General features: G+C 38.5%; 1 protein-coding gene across 1 annotated transcript; it reads left to right on the forward strand.

Moving 5' to 3' along the window:
• The first annotated feature begins 324 nt into the window (after nt 1-324).
• Nucleotides 325-16,020, forward strand: LNP1 (leukemia NUP98 fusion partner 1). Its single transcript, XM_004378140.1, has 3 exons — nt 325-483; nt 6,413-6,643; nt 15,871-16,020. The coding sequence occupies exons 1-3, from the start codon at nt 325-327 to the stop codon at nt 16,018-16,020; spliced, it is 540 nt and encodes a 179-aa protein (XP_004378197.1).
• The last annotated feature ends 990 nt before the right edge of the window (nt 16,021-17,010 follow it).

Genomic DNA, 17,010 nt, shown 5'->3' on the forward strand with positions numbered 1-17,010 from the left:
TGGGCTGTGCTTCCCACCCTTAGGCTGCGAGATACAAGCCCGAGCAATGGAAAGATTAAAAAGCCTCTCAATTTAAAGAGACAAGGGGGAAGGGAATGTGGGCTGCACAATTTATAAATAGACATTGCCTGAGGCTGCCTGATGGTGAAGTGGTTGTTTAGTAAATCTTTCTCCTTTAGGGATCCCATTATCAAAGCCTATTTGAAAATACCACTTTTATTTTGTCTTTTGGAGGAGATCCTGGGTTTCATCAAGTCAGCCCTGTTGGATACTTCTCCCTGCCAGATTTAGGGACAGGCCTTCAGCATTTTGAATCACCTTTACATGGAGCACAAAGATGATGAAGATGATGATGATGTATCTTTTGCCAAATGGATGAGCAGCTTCTGGGGTCACAGCTGGACAGAGGAGGATGAGAGAAGACTGCCGGCACGCCACCGATCACAAGCCGCTGGTTACAGGAAGCGGTCCCTGCCCTGCCCAGTGAGTTGATACAGCAGGGCCAGGGGAGAGGTAGGGTAGGGGAAGGGATTTCTTTTAGATCATTTTTGAAAGAGTCCTTGGGTATAAAGTTTTTTTTGGCTTAAAATCTGTACGTACTTAGAAACCTTTTTTAAAGTAATACCCACAAAAGTCTCTTTTATTATTTTCTCGTATCCTTAAAGAGGCCTGATTTTCATCTATTAGGTAATGATTTCTTTATTTTTAGTAACGGAAGATATCTTTGGAGCCCTGGTGGACAGTAGTTAAGAGCTCGGCTGCTAACCAAAAGGTTGGCCGTTCGAATCCACCAGCCGCTCCTTGGCAATCCTAGGGGCAGTTCTACTCTGTCCTATAGGGTCACTGTGAGCTGGAATCGGCTGGACGGCGACGGGTTTGTTTTTTTTGGTTGTAAGATATCTTTAACTGCCATTCAGAACTCCTGATAAGCCTGAGATGCGTTGTTAGCTGCTGTTGGATCGACCCCCGACTCATGGCGACCTTATGTGTTACAGAGTGAACTGCTCCATAGGGTGTTCTTGGTTGTAATCTTTATGGAAGCAGTTTGCCAGGCCTTTCTTCTGTGGAGCCCCTGGGTAGGTTTGAACTGCCAACCTCTGGGTTAGCAGCTGATGGCAAACTGCTCGCACCACGTGAGTGATTAATTCAAGCCAAAAGAAAGAACCTTGATGTTATCATTAGTCTGTGATAATGATTGCTGTGAATGAATATGTGATTTCCATTAGACTTTCTGAAATACCAAAATTAGCTTAACTATTTTGTGGACCTCTAGGGAAGCGGGGATTCCACCTAACAAATCACTACCTTCGATAAATTTAATAGGCTTTTTATTTTCTGTTGTTATTTGGTTTCCTGATGGGGGAGGGATGAAAAATTCTTTTGCCTTCAGCACTATTTTCCCACGGCTAGGCAGAGGACCCAGTGTCTAGGGAGCAAGGTGCTAGCAGGAAAGCTTCGGAGAGGGGAATGAGTGGGCCTGACCAGGTGTGGACTCGGCAGCAGGTACAGGCAGCAGTTCTCTCTGCTTCAGCTGTGGCTGCTAGAAGGCTCCACAGTAGATACTCATGTCCTCTGCTTCATAGTTACACAGCGATAAGACAACCTTTCTTTTTCACAAGTTACCACTTAGAATTCCAGGCTCTCGAAAACAGTTCCCGAACTCCCTGCTTCTGCCAACCTCAGAACGCTTACGTAAGTTTCGTTGTTGCTGTTAGGTGCGGTAGAGTCGGCTCAGACTCATGGCAACCTTGGGTATAACAGAACAAAATGTTGCCAGTCCTGTGCAATCTTCCTGATCATTGGTATGGTTGAGTCCATTGTTGCAGCTGTTGTGTCAAGCCATTTCATTGAGGGTTTCCCTTGTTTTCTCTGACCCTCTACAAGTAAATTTTAGGGCAATGTTAATTTATTTTACCTCCAGGGACCCATAGTGCATAATGCCTGTGAGATAAATTAAAGCATGTAACCAAAACCAAACTTGTTGTCTTCGAGTCGATTCCAACTCATAGCTACCCTATAGGACAGAGATGAACTGCCCCATAGGGTTTCCAAGGAGTGGCTGGTGGATTTGAACAGCTGACCTTTTGGTTAAGGCTAAGTATGCTTAAGCACTGTGCCACCAGGGCTCCAAAGTATGTAAGGCAACCTCTTTTGCTCCCAGAGGTCAGCAAGTTTGAGGAATGAGACCTCTTTGAGACACAAATATTTGAAAATAGATCTGTTACCAAGTACACATTCAAGGACAAAGGGCAAGTTTCAACATCTCTTTGAGCTTCAGTTTCCTTAAGTGAAACATGAAGGAGGGTGGACTGGAAGATCTCAGAGGACACTTCTAGCTCTAATTTTCCTTGGTTCTGTTACAAAATAGACCAGTTCTGCTCTGTGACACTTGGGGTCTCCATGGGTTGGTATTGACTCAACGGCAACGTGTTTGGTTTTTTTTATTAGTATAAAATAAAGACCAGATCATTGCAGTCTCCTTTTAATCTTTTATGTTCCACCAAGTGAGGTATTCATAGTGTGTGAACCAGTCTGACTAGTTTTGTCACCCCTAGTTTTCATATAGTGAGAACCAGGCAGAAACAAGGAGAAAAACCATGATTTTCTACTTATCACAACAGCTCTTTGGAGTCACAGAAAGTATGAAAACAAAATGAGAATCATTATTTGCAAAATATAGTTTCTTGAATAAATTTTAGCATCAACCAGGTTTTTTAAGCTGAGATAATTCACTCTATTTAGAGACATCCACTTTTCAGTTGCAATGTTCTTCTGAAACTACTGAGAAATAGCAGAATTTGCTCTGGATAACATTCCTAAATGGTGTCCATGTGACATCTTTGCTGCTTGTCCTTTCTGCAGAACCTTTTCAGATTCTCCGAGTCAACACTTAATTCCGTAATTATCAGAAAGACATGCAGAAAGCATATGTTTATTTAGGGAACAAAACGTGGAATAAAAATTATGACCCAATTGAACAGAAAAAGAACAAGCACAGACCACCCATCACGAGATCCAGAAGAGGTATTAGGTAGAGTCCTGGAAGGTAGTTAGGGAGTTTGAGTCTTCATTCTCTACTTACACAACGCTGTATAATTGTAAATCTGTAGTTGGATACTTAATTTTTCCTCTCTAAAATGTGCTCAGATTTTTCTCTCTTTAGAGATATGAGAACAATTAGGTTTCAATTTCTGTGTGTTTTGGTTTGAGCTCAAAGAAAAGAACTTAAAAAGAAAAGCATGCTCTTATCTTTTTTCTTCTCTCCCCACTGCTCCAGTCTAAGGCTCTTTCCTCTCAACTATCAGTAATCTACATCCGTCAATACTACATGTCCGAGGAGAGAATGGCTTCCTCCTTCTTGCCTATTTTGAATGCAGTTTCTAATACGGCTTTATCAGCTTCATGATTCATGTGAAACCATAGTAATGGAGCGCTGATTCATTTAACATACTTGTTGAACACCTACAGTGTGCCAGTCACTGTTCAAGGTACTAGGATACAGCATAAAGGAGGACATACACAGCCCCCATGCTCATGGAACTTTCGGTATAGTGGAAAATACAAATTTGGCTGGAAAGAACAAGGTATGGCAAAGGGTACAGCTCAGTCTTTCACAGAGAACACTACTTTTTGGCCAGACTCATTGTAATCTGAGGTTGCTGATTTTAAGTGAATAAAGAAATCAGACTTTACTGTCCTGATGTCCTTGGTGAAAAAATGATAAAGTAATATGAAGCCTCTCTCATTATTGAGCTGATCAGCCTTCTCTCTCTGCCATCACATGACTAGTAAACTGAAAGGTACAGAACTGAAGTAAAACAGTTTCCATATCACTTGTTTCTTCTGCTCAGTGGAAGTTCATTTTTAATTCTGTTCAGCTTTCTAGTCATCTTCTCCTTCAGCTTAACATGGTTCTCTTATTATTGTTCTATGTAGAGCAGGCCTAGTGAATTCTTTGAGGAAGAATCTGAGTTCACTGATGAGGACTTGGCTAGCTCTAAGTGGATCTTCTTCTATGCTCCATGATAACACCATATGTGCTGCCTACATGATATGATTTGAGAGGATACAAAGTAAGCCTCTACACTTAAGGCTACTTAGAAAAAAAATCACCTTTTTCTCTAAATTCTCTCTCCATAGCCTCAATTTAAAGCAGTGGAAGATATTTTTTATTTTTATTCTTATCCCTGATTGACCTGAGGGTGGCTGGATGCTCTCATTATTACAGTACTCATTATGGGGGTGGGTGGGGTGGGGTATGGCCCCCTTGGGGAGATCTCACAAACCTGGAGAGAGGGGGGGATGCCCCTGCTTTGGGACTTTTTGCCCTAAAGTTTCATGGTTGACAGTAGCTTCTTATATTTCAGATTATATTTGTATTTAATTTCAATAAGGGACAATGCCTTGATCCAAAAGAATAAAGCTAATGATAGAATTTAAGGCATCAGTGACAACTCTGTAGGGAAACTTTCAGCATAATGTTCTATGCACTTGTTTTCTCTCCTCTACTAGATAGAGGTTTTGCTAGAAAGCCAGCAAAGTGAAGTGGTTAAGAGCAAGGGCTCTGGAGCTAGACTCCAGTGTCCTTCATTTACTAGCTGCATAACTTTGAGCTAGTTACTTCACCTCTGTCTGCCTCAGTGCCCCATGTGTACACGGGATTGAGGGTAATAATGTCTTACAAGGGTAGTGTGAAGATTCAGTCAGTAGAGTATATGAATGCTTAGGACAGCATCTGGTACCTAGTTAAGTGCTCTCTCTATTATTATTATTATTATTTCAGAAGAGCTGAAACTTGAAAAAAAAAATTTTTCTGAATGTTTTCAATTAATTACTGCAAAGGTTCCAAAGTCTCTCATTTTGCCTTTCTCTCATTGTCTCTAGTTTCCCCTTCTCTTTCATATTACAATGAGAAGATAGTCGGTTATTGTAATTTTATATTGAAGATTGGCAAATGGCATATGTTCATACCAAGAATGTTGATCACTGGCAGTGGAGAACTAGTGGAGAAAATATTACTATAGAAGAAGGAATTTAATGTCATTTGGGGTTATGATCTCAGTGGCATGTGTTTAGATGGACTTGGGTTGGCTACTTCAGCTTGAATTGGCCCTGAGGAGAAAGATCCAAGTGCCCTAGGCATGGAGTGTTGTAGGCTCCAAGGAGTTTCTTCTTAACCTCTCCTCTGTTTATCTAGTTTCTGGCTGATGATTCAGGTCTTGACAGTTTCAGAGTTCTGGAGGCTAGAATTCTGAAATGAAGGTGTCAGCAAGGCCATGCTTTCTCTGAAGGCTCTCGGGGAAGATTCTTCCTTTCTTCTTCCTAGCTCTTGGCGGCTCCTGAAAATCCCTGGTGTTCCTTGCCTTGTAGATGTATTACTCCAATTTCCACCTCTGTATTCACATGGACATCTTCCCTCTGTAACTGTCTGTGTCTCTTCTCCTCTTTTTATAAGCACACCACTCATATTAGATCAGGACCCACTCTGCTCCAGGATGACTTCTTGTTAACCTAACTGATAACATCTTCAAAGACCCTATTTCCAAACAAAGTCTCATTTACTCATACTGGGGGATAGGACTTCAGTATATCTTTTTGAGAGACATAATTCAATCTATAACATTACCTAATAAGCAAGATAAAAACAAAAAAGCATCCACAGAATTTGGTAAGATGGACACCAATATCCTAATCACAAGTAGTTGTGGGTGTAAAAGCTAGATTGGAGTGGGTTGGGGTGTGAGAGAAATTGAGAGAGCAAGTGTCACAATTCTTGCAAGAAGTTTGGTTTCTCTGAACTGTTTGCCCTTTGATCATTTTCCAATTGGGATTTTAGCATTGATGTTATTGTATTACATGATCTCTATGTCTGTGTGTGTGTGACATATACTTGTTTATTTTCAGGATATTTATTAAATATTAGTAATATGTAGCACATGTATTTTTAGTTTATTTTGTCTGCCTTTTAATTTTGTGTCGCTTTTGGTGCACATCAGCTTTATTTTCATATAATCAAATTAATTTTTTCCACATGACTTATTCCATTGCTCTTTTGCTCAGAAATTCCTTCTCTATACAGGAACCACGTAAATATCCACCTTGTATTATTTCCTAAATATTTATGGTTTCTTTTTTATTCAGAAATTTTTAAGTTATTTTAGAATTTATTTTTAAATATTGATTTGAGATTTGGAAAGCTTCATACATTGCTATAATGACAGAGTAACACACATTGAGTTATTCTGCTAAATGTTTTACTGCTTCATTATAGGAGAAAGGCCTTACTGATTAAGAAGGTAAACTTTCAGTTCAATATAAGATTTGTTTAGTTAGTAGTTTATGGACATTCTGTTTCTGTGCTAATACTATACAATCTCTTTAAACTGCAAAATTTTTCATTCTTTATTGCCAGTTTCCTGAACTTCCCAAAATTACATCATCTGACCACCATCCTAGAAGGCATTCTCAAGAGGACCAGGAATTCTGGTGCCGAACGCACATGAGGAATTACAGAAAATGCTCAGGAGGTGGATCATTGAAGGAGCCACTGGAATCAAAAGGAAGATCCTATTCAAAAATTCAGGGATTTTTGGAGTCCTATGAACAGCAACTATGCTTTAGAACCAAACGCTCTGTCTCTTTGGTATGTAATAGAACTATTAAACATTTAAACCATTTTAGAAAAGGAAATCCAAAGGATTCATGCTGCCCAAGTTTGAGGGGAACAGATTCTTCTCGTTTACCACTTCTTGGTGATGAGATCTTTGAAAAATCACACCCCTTTTAAGATAGCCCAGATGCACATAATTCTTTTTTTAATTGAAGACATCTGGTGTAGGAAGAATTCCTGGAGGACTTTACAAGTAATGTTTTTGTTACTGAGGTCCTCTAGTTCTTTGAGCCTGCTTTCTTCACTCTTACTATGAATAATAGTGTCTTATTCTTTTTCGAGTATTTAAAGAAGAGAAAAACTTCCCCTACTGCTCTTCTCCTTTGATATTTACTCCAGTAGCAAATAGTTTATGATTATATTTTCTTTCCCTGTACCTTTAAAAAGCATACAGAAGGAACTCTCTGGGAAGTCTCTGGACATTATCTAATGAGTGTCCAGGAGTAGGAGTGGTCCACACGTTCATATGACCTTGTGGAAGTCTGAGTAAAGCATGAAGTGAGATAGGCATGAATGAGGAGGAAGACTAGAAACTCCACTGATAACAAACTTGATACATAAAGTAATAACTTAGAGATAAAATAATCTGTGGGTAGCTTTTCAACTCTGCAACATGCTTACTGGGTGGCCTTGAGCAAGATACTTTTTTTTTTTTGGTTGGTTTCTGGGGTTCTTTTTGCTTTGTTTTGCAAAATAGGAATAATAATATCCTGCTGTCATGTAATAGGCAGAGCAAATAATTAAACTTAGGTGTACTGACTCCTGGTTCTTGAGCTAGACTCTGTGAATGCACAGATGAAGACACTCAGGTGTTTTCTACATACCTGTCCATCTGGGCACAATGCCTTACCTAGCAATGACGGCTGTTGGCCCTATCACTATGCATCTTTGCCTCACAGGTGGCACCTCATTTTTGCTCAGAGTGGCCCTGTGTGCATATGATTTCCTTTCAGTAGGCTGCTCTCTCCACCCCTCATAAGAGGACTAAGGAAGGAAAAATAGTGAACAGCTGTCACTCTTATCAAGAGTTCCTATTCTGTCTTTTCTTTTTGCTGCTTATTTTGACATGGTTCAGACTTCAAGAAATGTTGCAAGAATAGTACAAAGAATTTCCACACACCATTCACTAGGATTCCCCCAAATGTTAACATGTGTCTTAGTTACCTAGTGCTGCTGTAACACAAATGCCACAAATGGGTGATTTTAATGAGAAATTTGTTTTCTCGAAGTTCTGGAGGCTGAAAGTCCAAATCAGGGTTTTGGCTGTGTCGATTCTTCCTTGTCTGTAGCTCAGGCATTCCTTCGTTCCTTGGCTCGTAGACAGTCCTCACATGGCATCTGTCTTCTCAAGTCTGTGCTTGCTTCTGTGTCCAATCTACTCTTTTTCTAACTCAGAAGCGATTAGGTTTAGGACACATTCTACACTGATACGGCCCCATTAATATAACAAAGAAAACCCTATTCTCAAATGGGATTACATCCATAGGTATAGGGATTAGGATTCCAACATAAATTTTGGGGGACAAAATTCAATACATAACAACGTGTTATCACATCTGTGCATGCTCTCTCTCCTCCTCTCTGTCTCTCTCTCCTATCCCGAAACAAGGACACAAGACATTCTCTTACATAACCAATCATTAAACTCAGGAAATTAACACTGATACAATACTATTATCTAACCTGTAGACCTTATTGATATTTTGTCAGTTGTCTCAATAATATTCTTCATAGAGAAATTTCAGATCAGGTGTCACATCCAGTTTTCATGTCTCTTTAGTCTATTTTAATTTGGAGCAATTCCTCAGTCTTTCCTTGTTTTTCATTGAATTTTTGTTTTTGAAGAGTATGAGCCAGCTATTTTTCAGAATGGCCCTTAATTTGAGTTTACCTGATATTTCCTCATGATTCAAATTATCAACCTTTAGCAGAATTAAAACAGAAGTGAAAGAACTGTTTTAAAACTGACGTGTTGAAGTGTATACCAATGTAGGAGACTTAAATCCTTTTTGGAACAAAGTAGGGTCTAAAAATATTTTAAAAAATTTTAATCTGAACAGTTTGTTATTGATTCTGGTGGCCTCACAAAAAAATTTCATAAACAATTCATAATCCTGTGTAAGTTGCTTATATGAAATTCGTTTGATATTATAAGCCCTGTAAGTGTGTAAATGTGAAAGTTTGCTTATTTAAAGAGATAGTCATCATGTTATCCCTAAAACACAAAATATACTTGTTCTATTAATTTTCCATGTTCTTCCTTTTGAGTGCAAAGATAACCAAGACAGCATGTTCAACCTTTTTGACTCCAGAACTCTATTTAGAGTTATATGTAATATCTAGAAATCAGCTGGAAATGTATAAAATCATTAAATTTTTTGCATACTATATGATAAGTAATTTTAAGTTAAATATTTTATTTTATATCAGTTTTTAAAGAGTATATTAAAAATTCATCTTAATGAAAACTAAAAAATTCAGAACGTATATAAATGCTTTTTTTACTTTTTCCTATTTAACAATTGACCCACTTTCTAAAAGCTAACTACATTAAAAAGGGTGGTATATATGTTTGGGGACCAAATGCATACTAAGATGTAGATTGAAATTTTACATATTTTAGCATTAAAAAGAGTTAGAGACTACTTGTGTGACCTGATCATGACCAACAACATTAAATTTTTTCATTTGCATATTTAAAAACTCAATTGGCTTTTCTTGATAATGTCCACATCTTGTTTCTAAGTGATGAGATAAGAAAAAATATTTTAGATCATTATTTACAAGCATTTCTCAGATAGTCTTTATTCTTTTTATTATTATTATTGTACTTTAGATGAAGGCTTACAGAACAAGCTAGCTTCTCATTAAACAATTAGTACACATATTGTTTTGTGACATTGGTTACAACCCTATGATGTGTCAATAGTCTCCCTTCTCAACCTGGGGTTCCCTATCACCAGCTTTCCTTTCCCCTCCTACCTTCTAGTGCTTCCCCTGGGCTGGTGTTCCCCTTTGGTCTCATTTTGTTTTATGGGCCTAATCTTTGGATGAAGGGTGAACCTCAGGAGTGACTTCAGTACTGAGCTAAAACGGTGTCCGGGGCCATACTCTCGGGGTTTCTTCAGTCTCTGTTCAGGCCAGTAAGTCTAGTCTCTTTTTGTGAGTTAGAATTTTGTTTCCATTTATCTCCAGCTCTGTTCAGGACCCTCTATTGTGATCCCTGTCAGAGCAGTCAGTGGTGATAGCCAGGCACAATCTAGTTGTACTGGACTCAGTCTAGTGGAGGCTGTGGTAGTTGTGGTCCATTAGTCCTTTGGACTAATCGTTCCCTTGTGTCTTTAGTTTTCTTCATTATCCCTTGCTCCCAATGGGGTGAGACCAGTGGAGTATCTTAGATGGCTGCTCACAAGCTTTTAAGACCCCAGATGCTACTCACCAAAGTAGAATGTAGAACATTTTCTTTATAAACGATGTTATCCCAGTTGAGCTAGATTCTCCCTGAGACCATGGTCCCCAAGGCCTCAGCCCAGCAATTCAGTCCCTCAGGGAGTTTGGATGTGTCTACGGAGCTTCCATGACCTTGCCTTCTACAAGTTGTGCTGGCTTCCCCAGTATTATGTACTGTCTTACTCTTCACCAAAGTTACCACTTATCTATTGTCTAGTTAGTGTTTTTCCATCCCCACCCCTCCCCTCCCTTGTAACCATCAAAGATTGTTTCTTTTTGTGTGTAAACCTTTTCATAAGTTTTTTATAGTAGTGGTCTCATATAATATTTGTCCTTTCGTGATTGACTTATTTCACTCAGCATAACGCCCTCCAGATTCATCCATGTTGTGAGAGGCTTCACAGATTCATAATTGTTCTTTAGCATTCCATAGTACTCCATTGTGTGTATGTACATAGTTTGTTTATCCATTCTTCTGCTGATGGGCATCTAGGTTGTGTCCATCTTTTTGCTATTGTGAACAATGCTGCAGTGAACATGGGTGTGCATATGTGTATTCGTGTGATGATTCTTATTTCTCTAGGATATATTTCTAAGAGTAGGATTGCTGGATCGTATAGTATTTCTATTTCTAGCTTTCTAAGGAAGCTCCATATCATTTTCCAAAGTGGTTGTACCATTTTGCATTCCCACCAGGAGTGCATAAGAGTTCCAATCTCCCCGCAGCCTCTCCAACATTTGTTATTTTCTGTTATTTTGATTCATGCCCGTAATGCCAGGGTGAGATGGTAGCTCATTGAGGTTTTAATTTGCATTTCTCTAATAGCTAGTGATCACTGGCATTTCCTCATATGTTTGTTAGTTCCTGAATATCTTTTTTTGGTGAAGTGTCTGTTCATTTCCTTTGCCCATTTTTTAATTGGATTATTTGCCTTTTTGTTGTAGAGGTGTTGGATTTTCCTGTAGATTTTAGAGATTAGAACTTTATTGGATTTGCCATAGCCAAAAATTTTTTCCTAGTCTGTAGGTTCTCTTTTTACTCTTTTGGTGAAGTCTTTTGATGAGTATAAGTGTTTAATTTTTAGAAAATCCCAGTTATCTAGCTTATCTTCTGGAATTTGTGTATTGTTCATTATGGTTTATATCCTGGTAATGCCATGCATTAGGGCCTCTAGAAATGATCCTATTTTTTCTTCTATAATCCTTATAGTTTTTGGTTTTATATTTAGGTCTTTGATCTATTTTGAATTAGTTTTTGTGTATGGTGTGAGGTATGGATCCTGTTTCATTTTTTTGCAGATGGACATCCAGTTTTGCCAGCATCATTTGTTAAAACGACTATCTTTTCCCCATTTGATGGACTTTGAGCCCTTGTCAAAGATCAGGTGACTGTAGGTGGATGGATTTACATCTAGGTTCTTGATTCTGTTCCATTGGTCTATGTTTTTTTCATTGTACCAGTACCAGGTTGTTTTGACTACATAGCTGTATAGTAGCTTCTGGGATCAGGTAGTATGAATCCTCCTACTTTATTCTCCTTCAGTATTGCTTTACTTATCTGAGGCCACTTCCTTTTCCATATAAAGTTAACCATTGGTTTTTCCATCTCTTTAAAGAATACTATTGGTATTTGGATTGGGATTGCATTATATTTGTAGATTGCTTTGGGTAGAATTGACATTTTCACAATGTTGAGTCTACCTATCCATAAGCATGGTATATTTTTCCATTTACTTAGATCTCTTTTGGTTTCATGGAGTAGTGTTTTGTAGTTTTCTTTGTATAGGTCTTTTACATCCCTGGTTAAATTTATTCTTAAGTATTTTATTTTTTTAGGGGCTATTAAAAATGGTATTGTTTTCCTGATTTCCTTTTCATCGTTCTCTTTGTTGGTGTATAGGAATCCAACTGATTTTTGTATGTTTATCTTGTATCTTGCTACTCTGCTGAATCTTTCTATTAGTTCCAGTAGTTTTCTTGTGGAGTCTTTTGAGTTTTCTACGTATAGCATCATATCATCTGCAAATAGGGACAGTTTTACTTCTTCATTACCAATTTGGATACCCATTATTTATTTATTTTTATTTTACTTTAGGTGAAGGTTTACAGAACAAATAGTTTCTAATTAAACAGTCAGTACACATATTGTTTTATGACATTGGTTAACAACACCATGACATGTCAACAATCTCCCTTCTTGACCTTTTTTTTTTTGGTGAAAATAGATGCCCTTTGTTTCTTTTTCTTGCCTTATTGCTCTAGCTAGGATTTCCAGCACAATTGTCTTGTTCCTAGTCTTGTTCCTAGTCTCAGGGGGAATGTTTTCAGCCTCTCTCCATTAAGAATGATGTTGACTGTTGGTTTTGTATAGATGCCCTTTATTATGTTGAGGAATTTCCCTTGTATACCTATTTTATTGAGAGTTTTTATCAAGAATGGATGTTGGACTTTGTCAAATGCTTTTTCTGTGTCGATTGAGATGATCATGTGATTCTTTTCTTTTATTTATATGGTGGATTATGTTGATTGATTTTCTAATGTTAAACCATCCTTGCATAACTGGTATGAATCCCACTTGGTCATGGTGTATTATTTTTTTGACATAATGCTGAATTCTGTTGGCTAGAATTTTGTTGAAAATTTTTGCATCTATATTCATGAGAGATATTGGTCTATAATTTTCTTTTTTGTGGTGTCTTTGCCTGGTTTTGGTGTCAGGGTTATGCTGGCTTCATAGAATGAATTCAGAAGTATCCCTTCCTTTTCTAGGTTCTAAAATAGTTTGAGTAGTACTGGTATAAGCGCTTCTCTGAATGTTTGGTAGAATTCTCCAGTGAAACCATCTGGGCCATGGCTTTTTTTTTCTCGGGGTGGTGGTGGTTTAAGATTATCTTTTCAGTCTCTTCTCTTGTTAGGGGTCTATTCAGATTTTCAACATCATTCTGTGTTAGTTTGGGTAGGTAGTGTGTTTCTAGACATTTGCCCATTTCCTCTGGGTTTTCAAATTTGTTGGAGTATAGTTTTTCATAGTACTCTGTTATGATCTTTTTTATTTCAGTTGGGTCTGTTGTAATGTCTTCCATTTCATTTCTTATTTGGGTTATTTGGGTCCTCTCCTATTTTTCTTTTGTCAGTTTGGCCCGTGGTTTGTCAATTTTGTTGATCTTTTCAGAGAACCAACTTTTGATTTTGTTGATTCTTTCTATTGTTTTTCTATTCTCTATTTCATTTATTTCTACTCTGGTCTTTATTATTTTCTTTCTTTTGGTGGCAGTGGGCCTCTTCTGCTGTTCTTAGATAGTCTTTATTCTTAACAAAGGAAAAGCCAAATTGGAAATAATAATCACTATATTTTCTCTTTTTTTACATTGTTTTTTAGTAAGTATTAGACACAACATGACTGCCAAACATGAATTTTTATCAGATAAATACAACTTATGGATCTGATAAAAATTATCTGGAGACATACTTAGAGAGCTAGTGCAATTTTTATGTTCATCTTAATGTGTAGCTCAGGGCCTTGGTTGCACAGTAGTTAAGAAGTTGGCTGCTAACCAAAAGGTTGTCAGTTTGAATCCACCAGCTGCTCCTTGAAAACTCTGTGGGGCAGTTCTACTCTGTTCTATCAGGTCACTATGAGTCAGAATCAACTCCATGGCAACAGGTTTGGTTTTGGTTTTTTAGCATGTAGCTCAGCTTCATTTTTCATTTTGCTTTCTGACTTTAACCAGTGGACCATTATGAATAGAAAAGAAACAATCTAGGTAAGAAAACAATTTAACACTCTAGAGTACTTAAATTTACCCCAGTAGCCAGAATCCTTCATAACTCAACTTGTAGGGCTAAGTTATAACCTCGATCACCACTCACCATTGCATATGCTCACTTAATAGACACTTAGGGATTCTCTAATGTTTAAGAGGGGGAAAAAAAGAGTGATTTTACCTATTTGTCAGAGGCAAAGAGTCACGTGCAGGTTGGGTTTCCTCACGTAGACTATCTGCTGATACTCAACGTTTAAATGGTGAAAAACTGATGATTTTACTTATTTATTTTAAAAACAAAGAAGCATGAATGGATACCATCATCACATTTATCAAAGCCATTCTTTTGTCAGCACTTAAATAATTCCTCGGAAAGGCACTGCCGGACCATTGAAACTAAAGGAGCATCTCCTGCCCCCCAAATAATTCCCTATTATGTCATCCTGTTTATAGTTATCATGAAGACCCTGGGTGGTGCAAACACTGCTCAAAGGTTGGCAGTTGAACACACCCAGGGGTGCCTTGGGAGACAGGCTTGGTGATCGTCTTCCAAAAGGTCACAGCCTTGAAAACCCTATGGAACACTTCTACTCTGCACACATGGGGTCCTCATGAGTTGTAACTGACTCAACAGCAACTAACAACAACAACAATAGTTATCATAGCACCTATCACTCTCTGTTATTTTCTTGTTTCTTTTTAGGTTTATTTATTGATTGTCTCTTTCCTTCCACCAAGGTGTCATATCTAAAAAGCAGGATTTCTCTTCTTTAGTGCTGTGTCACCTGACCCTCAAATAGTATGTGCTCCATAAGTAAATGGAAAATGTGACTATCTGGGCAACCAACTGGGGAATGTTAATCTGGTTAATAGCACAGTGGTTAAAGTACTCAGCTGCTGACAGGTTGGTGGTTCGAACTCACCAGCCATTCTGTGGGAGAATGATTTGGCAGTCTGCTTCCATAAAAGATTACAGCCTTGGAAACCCTATGGGGCAGTTCTACTCTGTCCTATAGGGTCGCTATGAGTTGGAATCTACTCAACAGCAGTGGGTTTGGTTTTTTTTGGTTTTGGTCATTCCTCAATGTCATTCTTCACACAGTCCTTGTATTAAAATCTAATGTACACCTCATTATGAATGCAATTTAAGGGAGTGGACACCAGGGAGTTAGAGTCATTCCATATGTGATCTCACTTGCCACTTTTCTTTTCAAAAAGCACCAGGAAAGTATTAATGTTATCATGCTGTGAAATCACATTCGTCAGTGAGTTTCCTCACATAGACTGTCTGCTGATGCTCAAGCACCTCTCTTCCTTTTCTTTATGACTAAAACCTTTAGCAACACCCTTAGATTTAATGCTAATTTATTACCAGAAACTTAAGAAGTGGGAATCTGCTGAGCAAGCAGGACTTTCTTCATATATGATTGGAGAAATGTGGAGCTTTGTCAACCGTCGGTGCGTTTCTGCCTATGGGGTAAAGAATTTAGCTTTACCCAAGGTAAGATGATGGCAAAGTGGTTAAGAGCTTGGCTGCTAACCAAAAGGTCAGCAGTTCAAATCCACCAGACGCTTTTTGGAAACACTATGGGGCAGTTCTACTCTGTCCTATAGGGTCACTATGAGTCGGAATTGACTTGATGCAAAGGGCAAGTTAGATGAACTTTGTCCTTGATTCCTGGGAAAAAACCCTTGGAGTAAGGACAAGCCAGCAAGTGAAAGTGAAGGTGTCATGTGGACTCCCAAACTTGTGGCCAGTGTCTGCCTATTTGGCAGTCTGAAGGATGATGTCCTTTTAACCTGTCCTAGCTCTGGGTGGCTAGGGTCAGAGAGATAGAGTACTGTGGAGGTGGCTGGTGTCAGAAATGACTGAGATGTGGGAAAGTGGGGACTGAATCAATCTCCACATTTTTGGGATGGAATTCATGCTGATTCTTATCCATGAAGTTACTCATGAACTATCGTTTTCTGATTCTTCTCTTTCAGGGACCTGAGAGCAGAAAGGAGAGAGATGAAAGAGAGTGCCTGAGGACGGAGATAAGAGCCTGCAAGAAAGTGGAGGAAAGAAGAGGCTCTAAGAATGAAGAACACGGAGAGGCATACATGCCCACCCTGGTTGAAAAAGGGCCCGAATAGTACTTTGTTTCCACATTGTGACTACAGATGCTGCCTTGTTTTTTGAGCCCCACCACACAATGCTGGGAGCTAGGGATGGCAGCTGTACAAGGGTGTCTGCAGATGCTGACTGACAGAAGTGGGCGGTTGGTACGGTTACTGCTCAAGATGACTTACATCATACTCCAACTGCTTCCGACATCCTTAGTCAAGAGTGTAATCTGATTTGTTGCCCTTTTATGGGAATAAAAAGAATCAGAAGTATTTTAATAGAATAGAATTATTCTTGAAAATGTAAAGAAAAATATTTAAAGAGGCACCCACACATCTTCACCAACCCTTCTTCCTCGTCAGCCTCCCAAATAATCTTAAATAAACGTCATTGCTATGACTCTGTTTACTTTCTTATTAGAAATAATTATATAAATATGTGTAATGGCCGGCATTTAATGAGAACTAGCAATTAACATACCAAGTACTATGCTGAGTGTTTGAATGCATTACCTAAAACAATCCCCACCACTCTGAGGTGGGATCTATTATTCTCTTCTCTTTCTAGATGAGGAAACTGAAGTTTAGAAAGGCTCATCAATTCACTGGTGTAGTGGCAGAGTTAGGGACCGAGCCTAGTTTGTTCTGACTCCAGGGCTCATGCTCCTAATGTGAAGCAAGACACTAGTTTCCCTTTAGAAGTGGGTCCTGACTTAATATGTGTGTGATGTGCATGTGAGTGAGAAGAACAGAGTTGAGGTAGTTATGATTTTGATTCCATGGGTGAAAACTAATTTTTTGAAGTCAGCTGTAAGCTCTGGGGCTTTAACTTTATGAAGCCATACTCTATTTTTTCCCGCTAGAAGAAAAGGTACTAGCATTCTCTAATACTCTCCCTATTTATTCTTTTTCTCTGTTTTGGGTCTTTAAATGTCCAAGGGCAGCTACAGTCTCCATTTTGTGGTGAAAACTATCCCCCCAAAACTACTACTCATAACTAATACTGAAATTGATTGCTTA

This window comes from Trichechus manatus, unplaced genomic scaffold, assembly GCF_000243295.1.
Source record: "Trichechus manatus latirostris isolate Lorelei unplaced genomic scaffold, TriManLat1.0 scaffold00055, whole genome shotgun sequence".
NCBI lineage: Eukaryota > Metazoa > Chordata > Mammalia > Sirenia > Trichechidae > Trichechus > Trichechus manatus.

Excerpts from the sequence above, each read along its gene's own strand:
- LNP1 (XM_004378140.1), top strand. The coding sequence starts at position 325 with ATGGAGCACAAAGATGATGAAGATGATGATGATGTATCTTTTGCCAAA. Across the intron at positions 484-6,412 it reads AGCGGTCCCTGCCCTGCCCA|TTTCCTGAACTTCCCAAAAT; the intron begins GTGAGTTGATAC and ends CTTTATTGCCAG. Across the intron at positions 6,644-15,870 it reads CCAAACGCTCTGTCTCTTTG|GGACCTGAGAGCAGAAAGGA; the intron begins GTATGTAATAGA and ends CTTCTCTTTCAG.